At 40.4% G+C, this 17,321-nt stretch overlaps 1 protein-coding gene across 4 annotated transcripts in view; it reads right to left on the bottom strand.

The window, feature by feature from the left end:
* The window catches only part of PDE10A (phosphodiesterase 10A), a 270,956-nt gene that overhangs the window by 84,277 nt on the left and 169,358 nt on the right, over window positions 1–17,321 (bottom strand). For all 4 annotated transcript variants that reach the window (XM_034765248.1, XM_034765250.1, XM_034765252.1 and 1 more), the window contains exons 4-5: window positions 5,204–5,324; window positions 2,793–2,842 (exon numbers count right to left, since the gene is read on the bottom strand). In XM_034765248.1, the coding sequence (XP_034621139.1) occupies window positions 2,793–2,842; window positions 5,204–5,324 (171 nt within the window). The remainder of the gene's footprint in view (window positions 1–2,792; window positions 2,843–5,203; window positions 5,325–17,321) is intronic.

Raw genomic sequence — 17,321 nt, 5'->3', positions numbered from 1 at the left:
ACTTTCAAACACACAACTGTCAATGAGAGACACCTACCTCGCACTAAAAGTCAATGGTAGTTAGATACCTCACTGCCATTTGTGCCTTTGAAAATGTAACCCCCCTTAAAGCCACAAAACTTAGGATAGGACAAAAATGTTACAAGTCCAGCACACAGGAACAAGGATCCCCAAATTAACTGTTAGTTACAATTTTTTACAAAAGACATCTACTGCATTATTATTAAGTGACGGGAGTACAATATGGGCCTAACCTATGGGCTTAAATTGCAGCAAGGAAGGTTTAGGTTGGACATTAAAAAAAACTTCCTAACTGTCAGGGTGGTTAAGTTCTGGAATAAATTGCCTAGGGAGGTGATAGAATCTCCATCATTGGAGATTTTTAAGAGCAGGTTAGACAAACATCTGTCAAGGATGGTCTAGATAATACTTAGTCCTGCCTTGAGTGAAGGGGACTGGACTAGATGACCTCTTGAAGTCCCTTCCAGGTCTATGATTCTATGATAAGTGAACAGAAAATCTCACACAGGTTTTGATGGGCTTTGGATCAGGCCCTATATGAGCAGATGAATACCATGCCATTGTGGGGCGATTGTAATCACATTTCAGTGACAAATGTAATCAATGTGTATTTTTTATGCAGCTGGTATTTATTTTTTTCAGTGCTAGAGTTAATTATAATGGAGCACATTATCTTGTTTGTCTTAAAAGCTATAAAGACAGCTAAGATCAGTTTGCATACAGTCTCCATGTCAGCTGCTCAAGAGGTCATGAAGCTGTAAGGTACCCCTCCTCATCTTGTGCCCCCCATGCAGAAGATGGGCATAATCTGAAATCTTGAGCTGTAAGGTTAATGCTGCTACTAGTTTCTGCAAAGAGGAAGTGGAAGAGGTCTGGACATTGTTCAGTTCTCACAGAGTACAGCCACAAGCAGAGCTAGCCAGCCATCCACATGCTGCACCCTCATAAGTGAAGGCTAAACTTCCTGTGAGCTCAGTGGAGGTTTGCATCACCCCCAGACTGAACAATGATTACATGCCAGAATTGGGCAGAAAAAAAACTGAAGATGGTATTGAGGTGGGCAATGTGTGATGAAGCATATGCCCACGGAAGAAAAGTGATAAGTCTTTTGCAGGAAATACCTATGTTACAAAACTCTCTCAGAACAGGACTAATTTCTGAATCACAAAATGGGTTATCTTTATTAAACCAAATATTTATTAAAGGAGTGAACTAGAACCCAAAAGTTAAATTAATTTCTTACTTTGAAAGGGATATTGTACGGCATTTAATTCATACCTTTGAATGGGACACTGTCGACTGGTCTATTTTTAAAAAATGAGTTAAAAGTACTTTCAGGTAGTACACTGGTCCCCTGTCAGTTTGTGCACCTTTACAATAATGCTTTCCTGCTGTTTTGTAAGTCATTTTCTCTTCTCTTTTGCTGCATGAAAGACCCACACAAACAGCAGCAGGGGAAACTGAATAATGGACTATGCAGGAATAAACCATGAGAGCCGACTAATGTGAAAGATTAAACTAAAACAACGGAGAAAAATGTTTTGCCTCTCTAATCAGTTGCATTTATAAGAGTTGGAGGTGTCTCTTGTACCAACAGTAGGCATGCATTTTTTCAGACAAAAGTGTGATTTTTAACTCAATGGTGTCCCTTTAAAGTGTAACTACATTTTCTTGCCTGCAATTTTGTCAAGTAACTAAATCTTATATGATGGTATCTAGATAGAGTTGCCAAGATAAACATTTTTGCTTAACTTAATGCATTCTAAAAACCACAGCAAAATAGTGATTATGCAACTAACAACATTGGACTAAACTCATTCCTGTTATAATTGTTGTAGCCAATTAATTTATATCACAAATTAATTTGGCTAACCCACTTTAAATGTATGTGATCTATTTCTTCATGTTAATTAATGCCTGAGTTTGAAATTTAGGTTACTTCATTTTCAGGCTACAGTTGACAACAACAGAGAAACTGATGAAGTTTAGAAACCAGAAATTTAACAGGATAAAAGGAATAAGTCGCATTTTCTCTCTTTAAAGAGAATGTCTCTGGGTAAATGCCTGGGCTTGTGCTTGGCCATGTTGTGGGTAAACTGTATAAGAACGCAGTCTTGCAGCTTCATAACAACATAAGAACGGCCATACTGGGTCAGATCATCATCCACCTAGCCCGGTATCCTGTCTTCCGACAGTGGCCAATGCCAGATGCTTCAGAGGGAATGAACAGAACAGGGCAATTATTGAGTGACCCATCTCCTGTTGACCACTCCCAGCTTCTAGCAGTCAGAGGTTTAGGGACAACTAGAGCATGGGGTGGCATCCCTGACCATCTTGGCTAATAACCATTGATAGGCCTATCCCCCATCAACTTATCCAATCCTTTTTTTGGACCCAGTTACATTTTTGGCCTTCACGACAACTCCAAGCAATGAGTTCCACAAGTTGACTGTGCATTGTATGAAAAAGTACTATCTTGTTTGTTTTCAACCTGCTGCCTTTTATTAATGAAGTTGCTAGACTTTAGAGAAAGAATGTGATTATAAAGCAAGGCCCTTGGAAGCTCAGTGCAAAAAATACTTTTGCTTGTCAATAAATTCAGCTACATTGCATCTACAGAAACAAAAATAATGTAAAATTGATATTCAGCACTTAACTAGCATTTCCTGCTAAATGATGTACAAAATAAGATTACAGTATATTTGGGGAAGTGTAAAATGCACTTTTAGTTAACTGTACAGAAAAGCAGCATCTAAATCCAGAATACTTACATTATTGCAATCTCCCAGGAAATATAGTGCAAATCCATCAGCTTTTGTAGCTGCCAAAGCAATAATAAAAGAAGTAATTGTACTCAGAGGGAGAATCAAACTTTTGCATGTTCTCCAAGGTGAAACCATAGACTCATTCCACTTAGGACAATCAGCTAAACTTCTGAATGTGAAACACCATTGCTGTATCCCCTGAAACTGCACAGAAACCCTGCAAAGTTAGTGGCATATGATAATACTATCTGTTTCCCCCCAAAAATTTAATATATTTGATACATAATTGGAAGCTGCAACCTGATAAACTTACCTAGTCTTTACTTCATGTCTAGTGAATATTACATTGCATGAATACATATTACAGCATAATAATTAAGTAAAAATACACATCCACAATGTAATCATATAGAACATAGATAGCACATTTTCCATCAACAGAAAAGTTGTTTCCCATGTATAGAGCATAAATATCTCTGTCCTTGCCTTAAGATACATAAGCATGGCAAAACAATGAATAAGCCTCAAATGCTGCCACTAAGTGTGTATGACGGGATTGTTTCTAGTTTCTATGACATGTGGAGGCCTATGTTTTCCATAGCTGTTCTGTATTAAATACATTAAGACACTCCAGGGAGTAAATATCTGCTGGCAATTACTGCAAGACTCAGGTGGTGTTGTGAGGCATAAGGCCAAAGGCTAAGTGTTTAAACACAAAAAAGTGCAATAATTCCTTAGAAATAAACCATCAGAGGTATCTTATTGCTAAAACGAAAAAGAACTCTCGGAAATAGAAGAACACATTAAGCCTGTGCTTTTACACTCAGCATTACAAAATAGGCTTAACACTTTAGGCACAAGTAGACCTCTCTGTCCATCAGTAATGCTATCTCCTGTAAATACACAGGTCTGAATGATTTCCTCATTTTTATGAACAAATAAAACACTCAAGGCAATGCATTTCAGGGAAATGATTACATTTTGGGGGCGGTTAAAGTCAGTTGGCCTTCTGTGCATGTTTGACAGAACCAAAACCCCACTGTCTGATTGCTTAATTATTTACATGGATATGAATGACATCATTGCCAGTCAGTGAGAAGCTCATTTGTATTTGAGTTCCAAAGTCATTTCTAGAGAAAATATTATGTGTCTATTGGACATTACAGAAAAGAAGTGCATTGTAAGTTAAAGAAAGAAAACGTACTCTCTAGTCTACTAGGAGTATGGAAGGATGTGCTGCCTCTGTCTCGCCTCCAGCCTCTCATTTGCTCTCTAACATAAACCAGTACTGACCAGCTGGGTTGAAGTTGAATCAGAACCCTCAGGGGTTCTCAAACTTCATTGCACCATGACCCCCTTCTGACAACAAAAATTACTACATGACCCCTGGAGAGGGGGCCAAAGCCTGAGCCTGCCCGAGCCCCACTGCCCTAGGGGGTGGGGGGCAAAACCAAAGCCCCACTTCAGCCCCAGGCAGGGGGCCTGTAACCTGAGCCCCACCGCCCAGGGCTGAAGCCCTCCGGCTTTGGCCCCAGGAAGTGGTGCTCAGGCTTTGGCTTTGGCTCCAGACCCCAGCAAGTCTAATGCCAGCCCTGGCGACCCCATAAAAACAGGGTCCCGACCCACTTTGGGGTCCCCACCCACAGTTTGAGAACCGCTGCATTAAAGTGACAGTAAACAAATACAGTCCATTTGAAACACAATACACATAAAATAGAAGAACCCGCTTCATGTTACAAAGTGTCAGAGTGGTAGGGATATGGGGGAAAGGTTGTAAAACAACTATTTGCAAAGTATGTGAGGTAAACAAGCCTGAACAGTTGCTTTCAATGCAAATCTGTATGTACTCACATTGGTTAAAATTTGGGGCGATGGGAGGTGATGAAAGTTCTACATTTTTACAGGAAACGTGTTTCACTTTTATTCTTGGACAATATTCTTTTTCACAAAGAGGCAACTATATCACATCAAAAAGTGCTGTAACTCTATAGAGTTTTATTTGATCTTCTAGGAAAACACACACCCAAATCACCTCACTTTTGTTAAAGGAGCAGTCAAGATTTGCAATAATATTGCTGATAGCTAATTCTATGACTTTCCAAATCAATCTGGCAGGCAACACCAAAACTAGAATAATCTAACCCTAACCCTAATCTATCAGGTGGTTTGCCTTGCAGTTGGCCCTGATCCTGCAACTGGACTCATAGCTGGGTGGACCCTTGCCCCAAGTTGGAGTTCTACTGACATCAGCGGGGCTCCATACCGTGCAAGGGCTACGTGGTGTGGATGCAGTTGCAGGATGGTGTACCAAGCACGTACAGTTATTCTATAATAACTATATTTATTTAATAGCATAAGTAATACACAGAGTACCAAGATAAGGCTTCAAATGAAGGGCATCAAATCCTTTTCCTTACCTATTTTAATGATGCTGCTCAGTTCATATAAGAGAAGTTGGTTGTCTCCGCCTGTATCCAACCGTTGTTCTATGTAGCTGTTCAGTTCGTATACCACTCCTTGCATATTTGTATCCTGATACTATTGAACCAAAGAGGAAAAACCCAGTTTAGAACAAACATATTCTACAACTTGAAAAAAGTGTTTTCAACATACGTATATAGAATACAGAGTGGATGTCATGTATCTAATCCTCAATTGTCAGCCCTAACCCAATTGCCTGAATATTCATGCCATGGCCATGTGATATGAATTAGCATTCCATGCTGTAACCAGCTAGTCAATTGTTCAAAATGTATTGATCAATTATTAATTGGCTACACATGGCCAGAATCATGATCATATCTCAAGAAACTGATTTGTGACAGTTAATAGGCAGGTACCCTTCATATGCCTCCCTTTAACCTCCTTCCTCCATTATAAACAAGGCTGCTATTTTTGCCTCCACCTTCTGACTTCATTACCTACTTCTCTAGTACTCCAACTGATGTGTGTCTATTTTCCCCTCACAGCCTCATATATATCTACACTTTGGAGACTCAACCGTGTCCTAGAATCCTCTCCATCAGATATCACAGTGCGTCAGAGCTTCCTGGCAACTGATATTGAGGTTACTGGAGTGCACTGGTTGGTACATGAGGCATCATTTTTGCAGTGGGGAACATCAGAGTTTTGAGGAGCTAGCACAAGCAACTCAGACCTTGAAATACTGCATCAGCTGGCACAGAGCGTTCTGCGTTGTATGTGAGTTATACAAAAGTTACAGAAATAGTAGAAATGCTAGCTGCTGTAGCTTAGTAGGCATTCATTGCAAATAAAAATGAAAGACAGAGAACTGGGAGGGAAACGAGTTTAACTACAATAATTAGGACATTGAAGTGGAGGCAGTCGGGAAGCTGTCTGCTGTGAAGAGCTGCTGGTATGATAAAATGGGAGTTCCTACAAATAATTCAGGTAACCTCCAACCCTCCCTACAATGTTGTGAGGAAAAGGAGGTGCAGCCTCAAACCCCATTCCCAAAAGACTTAGCTGCATCCTGGTTGTCAAAAACCTCAAGAGACAGGTATCCAGTTCCTGGGTGGAAGTGCAATTGTACAGTGAATGCTCCTGTGTAGCATGATACCATGGCAAATACAGCATCATAAAAGGCAGTACATGACAGTGAGCACAGGTTCAGGACCATAACCAAAACTGGTGAGGTAGTTACTGGAAAGAGGAGAGGAAGCCCAGAGTATAGTAAATTATGTAACTGGGCCAAAAATAAAACAAAAAGCAGAAAGCAGTAGGTGAAATGTGCACGAACGAATGCTGTGTGAAAAAGCCACTAGGTCGCATTCTTCCACCAGCTCACACTGTAGACTGAAATATGATTAGGTCAGACCAGTACTAGTAGTATTAAGGATTATGCCATAAAAAGATTCTGAGCATCACAACCTATCATTTTACATGAATAAATAGGTCTGCATTTGTATATTGGTATAGAGCCTTTCCATAAGAACATAAGAATGGCCCTACTGGGTCAGACCAAAGGTCCATCTCGCCCAGTATCCTGTCTTCTGACAGTGGCCAGTGCCAGGTGCCCCAGAGGGAATGAACAGGTAATCATCAAGTGAGCCATCCCGTCGCTCATTCCCAGCTTGGCTAGGGACACCATTCTGCCCGTCCTGGCTAATAACCATTGATGGACCTATCCGCCATGAAATTATCTAGTTCTTTTTTTAACCCTGTTATTCTCTTGGCCTTCACAACATCATCAGGCAAGGAGTTCCACAGGTTGACTGTGCGTTGTGTGAAGAAATACTTCCTTTTGTTTGGTTTAAACCTGCTGCCTATTAATTTCATTTGGTGACCCCTAGTTCTTGTGTTATAAGTAGTAAACAACAATTCCTTATCTACTTTCTCTACACCAGTCATGATTTCATAGACCTCAATCATATCTCCCCTTAGCCGTCTCTTTTCCAAGCTGAAAAGTCCCAGTCTTATTAATCTCTCCTCATACGGAAGCCATTCCATACCCCTAATCATTCTTGTTGCCCTTTTCTGAACCTTTTACAATTCCAATATATCTTTTTTGAGATGGAGCGACCACACCTGCACACAGTATTCAAGATGTGGGCGTACCATGGATTTACATAGAGGCAAAAAGATATTTTCTGTCCTATTATCTATCCGTGTCTTAATTATTCCCAGCATTCTGTTCGCTTTTTTGACTGCTGCTGCACATTGAGTAGATGTTTTCAGAGAACTATCCACAATGACTTCAAGATCTCTTTCTTGAGTGGTAACAGCTAATTTAGACCCCAACATTTTATATGTATAGTTGGGATTATGCTTTCCAATGTGGATTACTTTGCATTTATCAACATTAAATTTCATCTACCATTTTGTTGCCCAGTCACCCAGGTTTGAGAGATCCTTTTGTAGCTCTTTGCAGTCTGCCTGGGTCTTAGCTATCTTTAGTAATTTTGTATCATCTGCAAATTTTGCCACCTCACTGTTTACCCCTTTTTCCAGATCATTTATGAATATGTTGAATATGACTGGTCCCAGAACGGACCCCTGGGGGACACTACTATTTACCTCTCCATTCTGAAAACTGACCATTTATACCTACTCTTTGTTTCCTATCTTTTAACCATTTACCAATCCATGAGAGAACCTTCCCTGTTATCCAAGAGCCTTTAGTGAGGGACCTTGTCAAGGGCGTTCTGAAAATCTAAGTACACTATATCCACTGGATCCCCTTGGGCCACATTCTTTTTGACCCCCTTCAAAGAATTCTAGTAGATTGGTGAGGCATGATTTCCCTTTACTAAAACCATGTTCATTCTTCCTCAACAAACTATGTTCATCTGCTTCTTTTGGGTATGTAGGCACATTTGACTAACCACACTTATTGATGGATTCAACACACAGCTTACCCTGGGCATCACAGTATATGGTGTGCTGTGGTTTCTGCTATTGCTTTCTTGCATAGATTTCTACTATTTGTATAACTCCCTCCACACTTTCTGCCACGAATACCGAACATATGACCCTATACATCTGTGAGTCATTTGGTTTCCTCGTTTCAAAACAAGTAAATGCTTGCTGAGTGAATAGCATTAATTCCCAACAGCCTTATTTAAATTGAACTTTTGTCATCAACGGAACATAATACTGACCAAAAATGCTGATGGGAAAAAAACTCATTGTTTGACCCATAACTTCTTCTTAACTACCTTAATACTGTGTCCATCTATTGCTCCAATAGACATATAGAACTGCATGATACCTGGCAGCTCTGGATATCCTCCTTGAGGCTAAGGCATATCAAATTGTTTCTAAATGATATAATTTTTTTTATTATTATTACAGACATTCCTGCAGCAAATATTAGGTGAGAGTGGATGTTTGTGTTTCCATTTTGGAAGAGTGTGGTGCTTACCTAAAAGAACATCTACTAACATTTTTTTAGAGGTGCACACAGTGCAAGTAAGGTGCTTGGCAAGCTTCATCCACATACTGGACCTGGTTCTCCACTGCCTCGCCCCTTGTGTAGTCATTTACACCTTTGCAAAGGGAGTTCTATCAAAATGATAGTATTCTACATATAACTTAGCACTCACTTTGCACAGGCACAAGTAACTACACAAAGAGCAAGGCAATGAAGAATGAGGTCTGGTGTTGCCAGCACACTTGAGCCCAGATCTGCAAACTCATGTTGCCACAGTCTAGGTTTCTCTAAAACCAGGACTGTAAATCATGAAAAATTGCACAGTGGGTTTGTTATGTGGAAAAATGTCCTCAAAGGACTTGGGGGTGACCAAATTCATTTTCACCTGTGACCTAGAGTAATCAGGATTTGAAGCTAAATCTTCAAAGGTTAAGGTTTGCATTTTAACCCACTCCATCATCTACATCAATCTATCAGCATAACATTATAACCCTTTACTCAACTTTCACATAACTAAGAACTATGTGTACATTGTAATTATGCAATTAACTACGTCACCTTTGTAATGTGTTAGCAAACATAAATCTAAGCAGACTGAAGTGCCTGGACACATTTATGCAACTGTAAAAATGCTAGCTGCATAACAAGAGTATTAATTTGTAACATGGCAGATTTCCATCCTGAGATTATCTGGATTTGACAACTGGCAAGATGAGCAGAATTTGTTTAGAATCATAATCAAGTCATTTTATAAGAGGCTGATGAAGTCTAAGACAAGTGGAAAATAAAAAGCTAAATCAATCACTATGATGTTGGACCTGTACTGGATTCATATTATAACACAGACTAGCACATATTTTATACAGATTTGGCAAAATAAAATCTAAACGGATCCCAGTTGATGAAAGGAATACCTCAAACAATTCAACCTTCAGCAGGAAAAAAAAGGCATTCAAACATGGTTATTTGCCATCACACAACTATGAAACAATATTTAAACTGTAACAGGACTCCTGAAGTCTAAAAATTATCAACAATACTCAAATCTAACTAACCCATTCTTCTTACCACTCAGCACTTTATGTATCAAACTGATGACCCTACCAATATTTTGTGGCTTTTAATTGGGAAATCTCAATGTCAATGTCACTATACTAAGATAAGGTAGCATTAATCTATTTTAAGTAATTCTATCAGTGCCAGTGATAAAACTGCATCCTACTGACATGTTAATTCTACTAATCACCTAAATCATAGTGCCGTAAAATGGGATAATTTAAAGGAGAAATCACTTTGTAAACACCCATGATTAAAGAACTTTTTGCAGAGCTTTTTCAGAAATACTTCTAGCACCTGTTTATCTTTAGAACATACGAGTAATGCGCAACAGTTAACAGCAAATCAACAGTGAAAAATAATTGGAAGAATACTGCTAGACTTTCTATCTAAACAAAAGGACGCATACTTTTTTTAAAAAGCTACACAAAAATTACCTTGATAGCTTAGTCCATGCAGAGATATTATGACTTCAGAAAGAGTCAGATGGATGTGAGTCATTCAATATGAAGAATTAAGTAATCAAAAAGTAAAGTGTATGTAACATTAAATGAAATATGAATAAGTATGAAGATTATTATTATTTTCTGCCCCCAAATCAGTGATTCCCAGCCTATGAGGTACAGCCCTGTCCTTTTATGTTATCTCAATTATTCAGCAGAATTCACTTTGCAGTGCATGAAATTACCTACAGGAATTTAAAAAAAACTAGGACTGTAGCTTCCCTTTGATGTGGGAGAAGGGCATCATGGGAGTATAGAGGATTAGAACTCAGAAACCTCTCTGGATGAGGTAAAGAGAGGTGAGGAAGCCACTAAATGTGATGGAGGAAGGAGAGGAAGAAGGAAAGATCACAAGCTTTAAAACAACATTGCTTGAGACGTTTAAAAAATGAACTGGCCATAGCACTAGAAAATATTTATGATGGATTTGGAGTTATTCTGTAATAATGTTAGGGTGACCAGACAGCAAGTATGAAAATCAGGAGGGGGTGGAGGATAATATGCACCTATATAAGACAAAGCCCCAAATATTAGGACACTCCCTATAAAAATGGGACATCTGGTCATCCTAAATAACGTATGAATGTTATGTATTCTAACCATTTGACTGGGGGGGGGGGGAGGTTTACTGTATGAATACAAAGGGTTAATTCAAGTAGGGGCCAGCTGCAAATATGCAGAATAAAGGACCTGAGATTCAAATACGTTTCAGAGTAGCAGCTGTGTTAGTCTGTATCCGCAAAAAGAAGAACAGGAGTACTTGTGGCACCTTAGAGACTAACAAATTTATTAGAGCATAAGCTTTCGTGGACTACAGCCCACTTCTTCGGATGCATATAACCCTTTAATGCATATAACCCATATAATGCATCCAAAGAAGTGGGCTGTAGTCCACGAAAGCTTATGCTCTAATAAATTTGTTAGTCTCTAAGGTGCCACAAGTACTCCTGTTCTTCTTTTTTTGGAGATTCAAATAGCAACCCATTTACTCACACTTCAGGGAAAAATATTCCACCTATTCACTTTAATGTCCTACATCCAACCCACTATGGAGATCAAGGGACCGGTTTGTCATGGGGTGATCTCAGTTTGTAAACATAAGAGAATCAAAAAGCCTGTGAGTCTAAGACAAAGGGCTCCTGGGGGGGATAAAAGTGCCATTCTTGAGGGAGTGGGAAGTGGGTGCTAGGAGTTGCTGATGAGAAGCAGGTTCTCATTGGGTAGTCTTCACTGCAAAACAAACAAACAAACCTCCAGCACCATGCCCCAGAGCCCAGGTCTATAGACTCAGGCTTGCACCACAGCACTAAAAATAGTGGTTTAGTTGTTCCCACCTGGGTTAGAGCTTGGATTCTGAGACCCAACCCCCATCACCAGGTTTCAGGGCTGGAGCAGGAACCTCCACATTACTATTTTTAGCACTGTAGCATGAGCCCAAGTCTCTGGACCCAGGCTCTCTGGCTCACTGCTGTGGGTTTTTTGGTTGACACTATTTTTTTTTAACAGTATAGACATACCCACAGACACAGACCCCAAAGATCAGGGACTTGCTGAGGGTCTCTGCCAAGGGATGGCAAACCTCTAGGTAAAACAGACATGTCTATAACCCTTTTATTGGTTTAAAAATCTTTTATTTTCTTTTCTGTTATGCTTTGTTCCTACTATGGTAAATAAACAGTACTTTGGAGAAGGCCCACTGGTCATCTATATTAACCACCTGTCACAGCTCCCAAAGAGAAGACTTGGAGGTGGTAAACCCAGTCTGGCCTGTTGAGTAATCACAGTTGGTAAAAAGGACGCTGTAGACTGGGGCTCGATCTAAGAGGGGAGAATCATGGGATTCCACCCCAGGGAAGGAAAGTGCACGAGGCCTGACATGTGAAGGAGTGCACTGAGAGAGACTAGCGAGGGGTCAAAAGTGCAGTTAGCCCTATAGCTATGATAATATTCTCTAGAAAAAAATCCTGCACTGACCCTGGGATAAATTATCCACTCCTGCTAGATGAAGTACACATTCTGCTAGAGTGTAGGTAATATGACAGGGTGTCTTGCCTATAACAATTCCCTGCCATCAAGACAAATACTTTTACCAAACATATAAAGGAGAGAATCTTTCAGTACTGCTGGATCTCTGACAAGAAATCTGATATTCTAGATATTTGGTCAACCCCCCAAAAAAGTCCAGCATCCTTAGAATGAGCACCAAAGAGTCATCTCTCACTTTATGTCCTCAATACCTGGTCCAGCTCCCCAAGTTTCATATCTTGTTCTTTACAACTGGAAATTAACTTTCTTTTCCAGGAAGAACTGAATATATGCCTCATCTAGTTTAGCAATGGTTAAGCAGTTAATGTCGGGAGAGCCACTGTCCTGCAGAGGTCTCTCTCAGTGTATTCTAACATGAGATTTCTGAAATGGTTGGCAGAAACCTACTGACAGAATTCACTGACTCGTCATTTTGGGCTGCAGCTCAGCAGTGTCAGAGAGAGACTGTGTGTGGGGGGGGAGAGGGCGCCCCTCAATTAGTAGAACCTAAGAGTTATGAACTGAGCAGTCAACCACACACCCGATTTAGAACCAGAAGTATACAATCAGGCAGCAGCAGCAGCAGCACACACACACACACGAGAAAATACAGTGCAGTACTGTGTTAAATGTAAACTACTAAAAAAATAAAGGGAAAGCAGCATCTGTCTTCTGCATAATAAAATTTCAAAGCTGTATTAAGTCAATGTTCCATTGTAAACTTTTAAAAGAACAGGCATAATGTTTTGTTCAGAGTTACGAACATTTCAGAGTTATGAACAACCTCCATTCCTGAGGTGTTCGTCACTCAGAGGTTCTACTGTAACCTATCCAGGCCACTCATTCTTTGTTCTTGTGTCCAAGAGCTTTGGAATGTGAACAGATTGTAGTGTCAAATCTACATGATAGTAAAGAGAATGATGAATTTAGAGTGAACCCTGAAACCTCTAGCTCCAATCTCCATCAGTTTGTGAGGGTCAGAATCAATAAAGTCTGAAGAAACCTGATCTCATTTCAGAAGGAGCCTGTTTTGTGGGCCAGATAGTTTAGGCAGTTTAAATTCAGTGAAAAGATGGATGCCCACAGAAGTACCATGTAAGAAGAGTTTCTCAAGGAGAGAAAATCAGGAAGCCCATGGTGATATGGTGACCCCTAACTCAATAGGTCAGACAGTCTCCTACTGTAGTCATGCATTCGAAGCCACTGCAGTGCCTGCACAACTTATCTCTGAGTAATTTCATCCAGAAACATAAATTCAACAACTCTCTCTATGCAGACAATTCTCAGCTCTCTCTCTCTAGAGCTGTCTCCTTCTGTTCAAACTAAAATCTCAGCCTGTCTCTCTGACATCTCTTTGTGGATCTCTAGCAGTCAGCTCAAATGTAACATGTCTAAAAACAGAACTCTTAATCTCCATACCCAAGCCCTCCCTGCTATCTCCTTTCTCAATCATGGTGGACAATACCACCATTCTATCTGCCACTCAGGCCCACTGCCTGGGTGTCATCTTGGATTTCCCTCTAGGTTCTCATGTCCAGGCTAGGTCCAAGTCTTGTAAATTCTTTTTGCATAACATCCACGCATTCTACATAACATCCATTATTTTTGCCTTTTCTAGCCATCCACGAGAACTATAGTCCAGGCTGTCATAAATATCATGACTTGATTATTGTAATATCCCTTTTGCTGGCCTGAAGATATGCAATCTTGCCCTATTGATATTCATTTGGTACACTGCTGCAAAGATCATTTCCCAAGCATGTTGCTTTGGCTTACCATACTGACTATATTGTTTCCCAGTTTCTTTATAGTACCAAGTCAGTTTATCTGTATACATCTATTGTCTTTGGCTTATACTTACAGAATAAGCTCTTTGGGATAGAGGCTGTCTTTTTGTTCTGTGTTTGTACAGCGCCTAGCACAATGGTGTCCTGATCCATGACCAGGGATACTAGGTAGTACAATAATAAAATAATAATAATAATAATAGAAGGATGTGTTGTGGAGAAGAGGTAGTCTCAGCCTCTTAAGCCATGTAAAGGTTTTCCACGGCTAAACTGTTGGCTGAGGAATAACAATAATAAAAATCGGTTTGAAGACAAAGCAAATTACCACCTCAAATGTGCCTTCCATAGGTGACAGAGGATGAAGCAACATAGATCACTTATGGGAACTAGGGAAGACATTTCCATGCAACCAATCCAGTCAGCATTACGTGAAGAGAGAAAAAGAAGCAGAGAGGAGTAAATTTATACACTTATTTGAGTGGGAAGGATTTAGTTCTCATTTGACACACAAAGTAATTACCTGTATATGGAAAAAATAATGTACTTTATTCCACAAATGATAAAAGATGGCACTAGCCTCCTTACAGATAGAATTTATACATTTAGATTACACAGGCCAAAGTAAAATATGCTGACAGCATCTAAGGGCCAATTTTCCCACCAATTTTTCCCCCCAATCATCCCTGTGACCGGGTGGGGATCCCCATTCAGTGCGGGATGAGTACACCCCATCCCTCTAGCGCCTGTTTCTTCGGGGTAGGACGCCTGATGGACTTACACTGATAAGACTGTCCTCCATTACAGGGCAATAAAGCCTAATGGTCAGAGTCAGTGGCGAATCTCTGGTTCGTGGGGCCAAGCCCTAATGGCCTGAGTCTATAGGAGGTCTCTGATTCGCAGAGTCTCGAGGCCTAGTGGCTGGAGTCAATAGTGGTTCCCTAGTTCACAGGGTAGGCAGACCTAATGGACAGGGTCTCTGAGGAGTCCCTGGGCCGCAGGGTAAGCAGGCCTAATGGCCAGAGCCGATGGACCGTCCCTGATTCACAGGGTAGTGGGCCACCTCCTGGGGGAGGGTGGTGGCCTAGGGTAGGGGGATCTGGGCGCTCCCTACTCCATTGGATCCAAGCCCCGCGCCCTAGTAGTGGCAGAGGGTTCTGCTGCTGAGGTCAGCAGGGATCAACCACAACACGCTGCCTATGTCCGGGACTATGGCTAGTCCCCCCCGGGCTACTTCCTACCATGGTTCTGGTGGCAGTAGTTGGGGTGTCTTCTGGTTGCTCAGCTGGGGCTGTTCCCGGCGTCTACAACCCTTATTGAGTATCAGTGGGTGCCTGGGCATGGGCTGGGGCCTCAGCACTTCGGGCTTCTGTGCGGTGGGTTGGTAGCTGCTCCCCAGCGAGAGCCTGTATGCTATATCTTTCCCCTCCGGTGGTCAGCCCCAACTGAACTGGGCTGCCTGCCTTTATACAGCCACTGCACCTGGAGCATGCCCAGTAGGGCCATGGCTTCCTCAGCTACCAAGGAAGAGTTAATCCCTTCCTGTCCAGTGTGGGGTAAGTACACCCCGTCACAATCCCATAGAAAGCCATGACCAAAGTTCCTTTAAAGACTATGCATACTGTAATTATGTGATGTTTGTTCATACACAAATGCATTACAAAACATCATGTCAATGTTTTTCCTGCTAGCAGCTGCTAATCCACAAACCACTATCATGATGATCTCCAGCCAGCACAAGCTTTCATTACTTTAACAATAAGATCCTCAGCACTGAAACAGAGAACCATCAATGGACAAACTAAGCCATCATTTTAAAGGACTAGAATAATATTTTGTCTGGATTCCAGTAAAAACAATGTGATCCTCAATGTAGTCAGGATTGAGGAATGCTGAAGGTGTTACATAGGGAAGTTTGCAATGCCACTGATGTGCTATATCTGTTTTGTAGATAATTAAAAGATTTCAGTTCCCACAGCTACAATCCTGCACCTTTCACTATTGCTATATTATTCAATAATTTTAAAAAAATTAAAGATAATTAAAATTATTTGATATATTTTGTTTAAATGCATTAGCTGCCCTTCTTTTGAAGTAGCATTGTGATCTTATGAAAAAAGAAAGACAATTAGGAGGTGAAAGTGTACTGCATGAATTTATTGGGCTCTCTCTACATATGATTTATGCACTGTCTACATCATCATCTTTCTTCATGGCAGAATATTACAGGCTGTTGATCTATCGTATCATAAAAAAAATTAAGATATATAGGATGAAGAAGTGTATGACCATTGGTTTATTTGTCCACATAACTACTCTTCTCCTAATTTGCTTTTAATACAGACATGCATTCTCTTCTCCCATCTTCCTTTGTGGCCCACTTTTAAAAAATATTAGAAAAGAAACACTGGTGTAAAACAATTTTCTTAACCTGAGCCTACTGGGTACTTTCGAAGAGCTGCTAGGTTTTGCAGTGCTTGGCTGCACTGATAGCTAAATCCTTCATATATGCAAATTGATAGTCCCATTTCCAATCATGAGTTACAGTGACATATCTTAGCTATAGTGCAATGATACTGTGAAAACAGTTAAACCACATCCGTGAAGAACTGAAATATGGGACACAATTTCATGCTCCCCAAAATTATGGAAGGTCATGAAATTCCATTAACTCAAAAGCTTGATTTTTGAGGGCAGAAGCACTGAGCGGTGGGATATCATTTACTTGGCTTCAAAAATAAAAGTACAGAGAAACAATAGGCTTAAAGTATCCACCAGACTTTCAAAGCAGTAGAGATGTTGAAGACAGGAAACAAAGAAATCTCCTTGATCCAAAATCAAGGGCTGGCCTGTGTGAGTAGTTTTGTTTAAGCTTGGACACTGGAAAGCATGAAGCTATAAAAAGCTGGCTCTGCTGTGATTAATTTTAATGCTTGTACATAGCCTGAGAGAAAACTGCTGCTACACGTATTTGTCTGACGTCTATTCTTCTTGTTTTGACTGAAGAGGACATGGGTTATAACTTGTTCAGTAAATAAAGCTTAACTGCAGCACCATGCACAGGTATTTATGAATTGTTTGTTCACACATCAAACGCTGCTCATGACAAAATCAAAGGAGGGAAAAATATGAAATGACAGCTGGCAGGACTTGCCCTATTATTAAGTTAAAGGCTGCAAAATAGCTCTAGTACTACACAGAGAGAGCTCACAATTTTTGAAGGCATACATTTTCCAGCTTGTTTATACAGCTGATCTTCAGGCCTGATCTTAGA

This window comes from Trachemys scripta, chromosome 3 (assembly GCF_013100865.1).
Source record: "Trachemys scripta elegans isolate TJP31775 chromosome 3, CAS_Tse_1.0, whole genome shotgun sequence".
NCBI lineage: Eukaryota > Metazoa > Chordata > Testudines > Emydidae > Trachemys > Trachemys scripta.
Note: the sequence above shows the minus strand (reverse complement) of the source record. Positions and strands in the feature narration are given on the sequence as shown.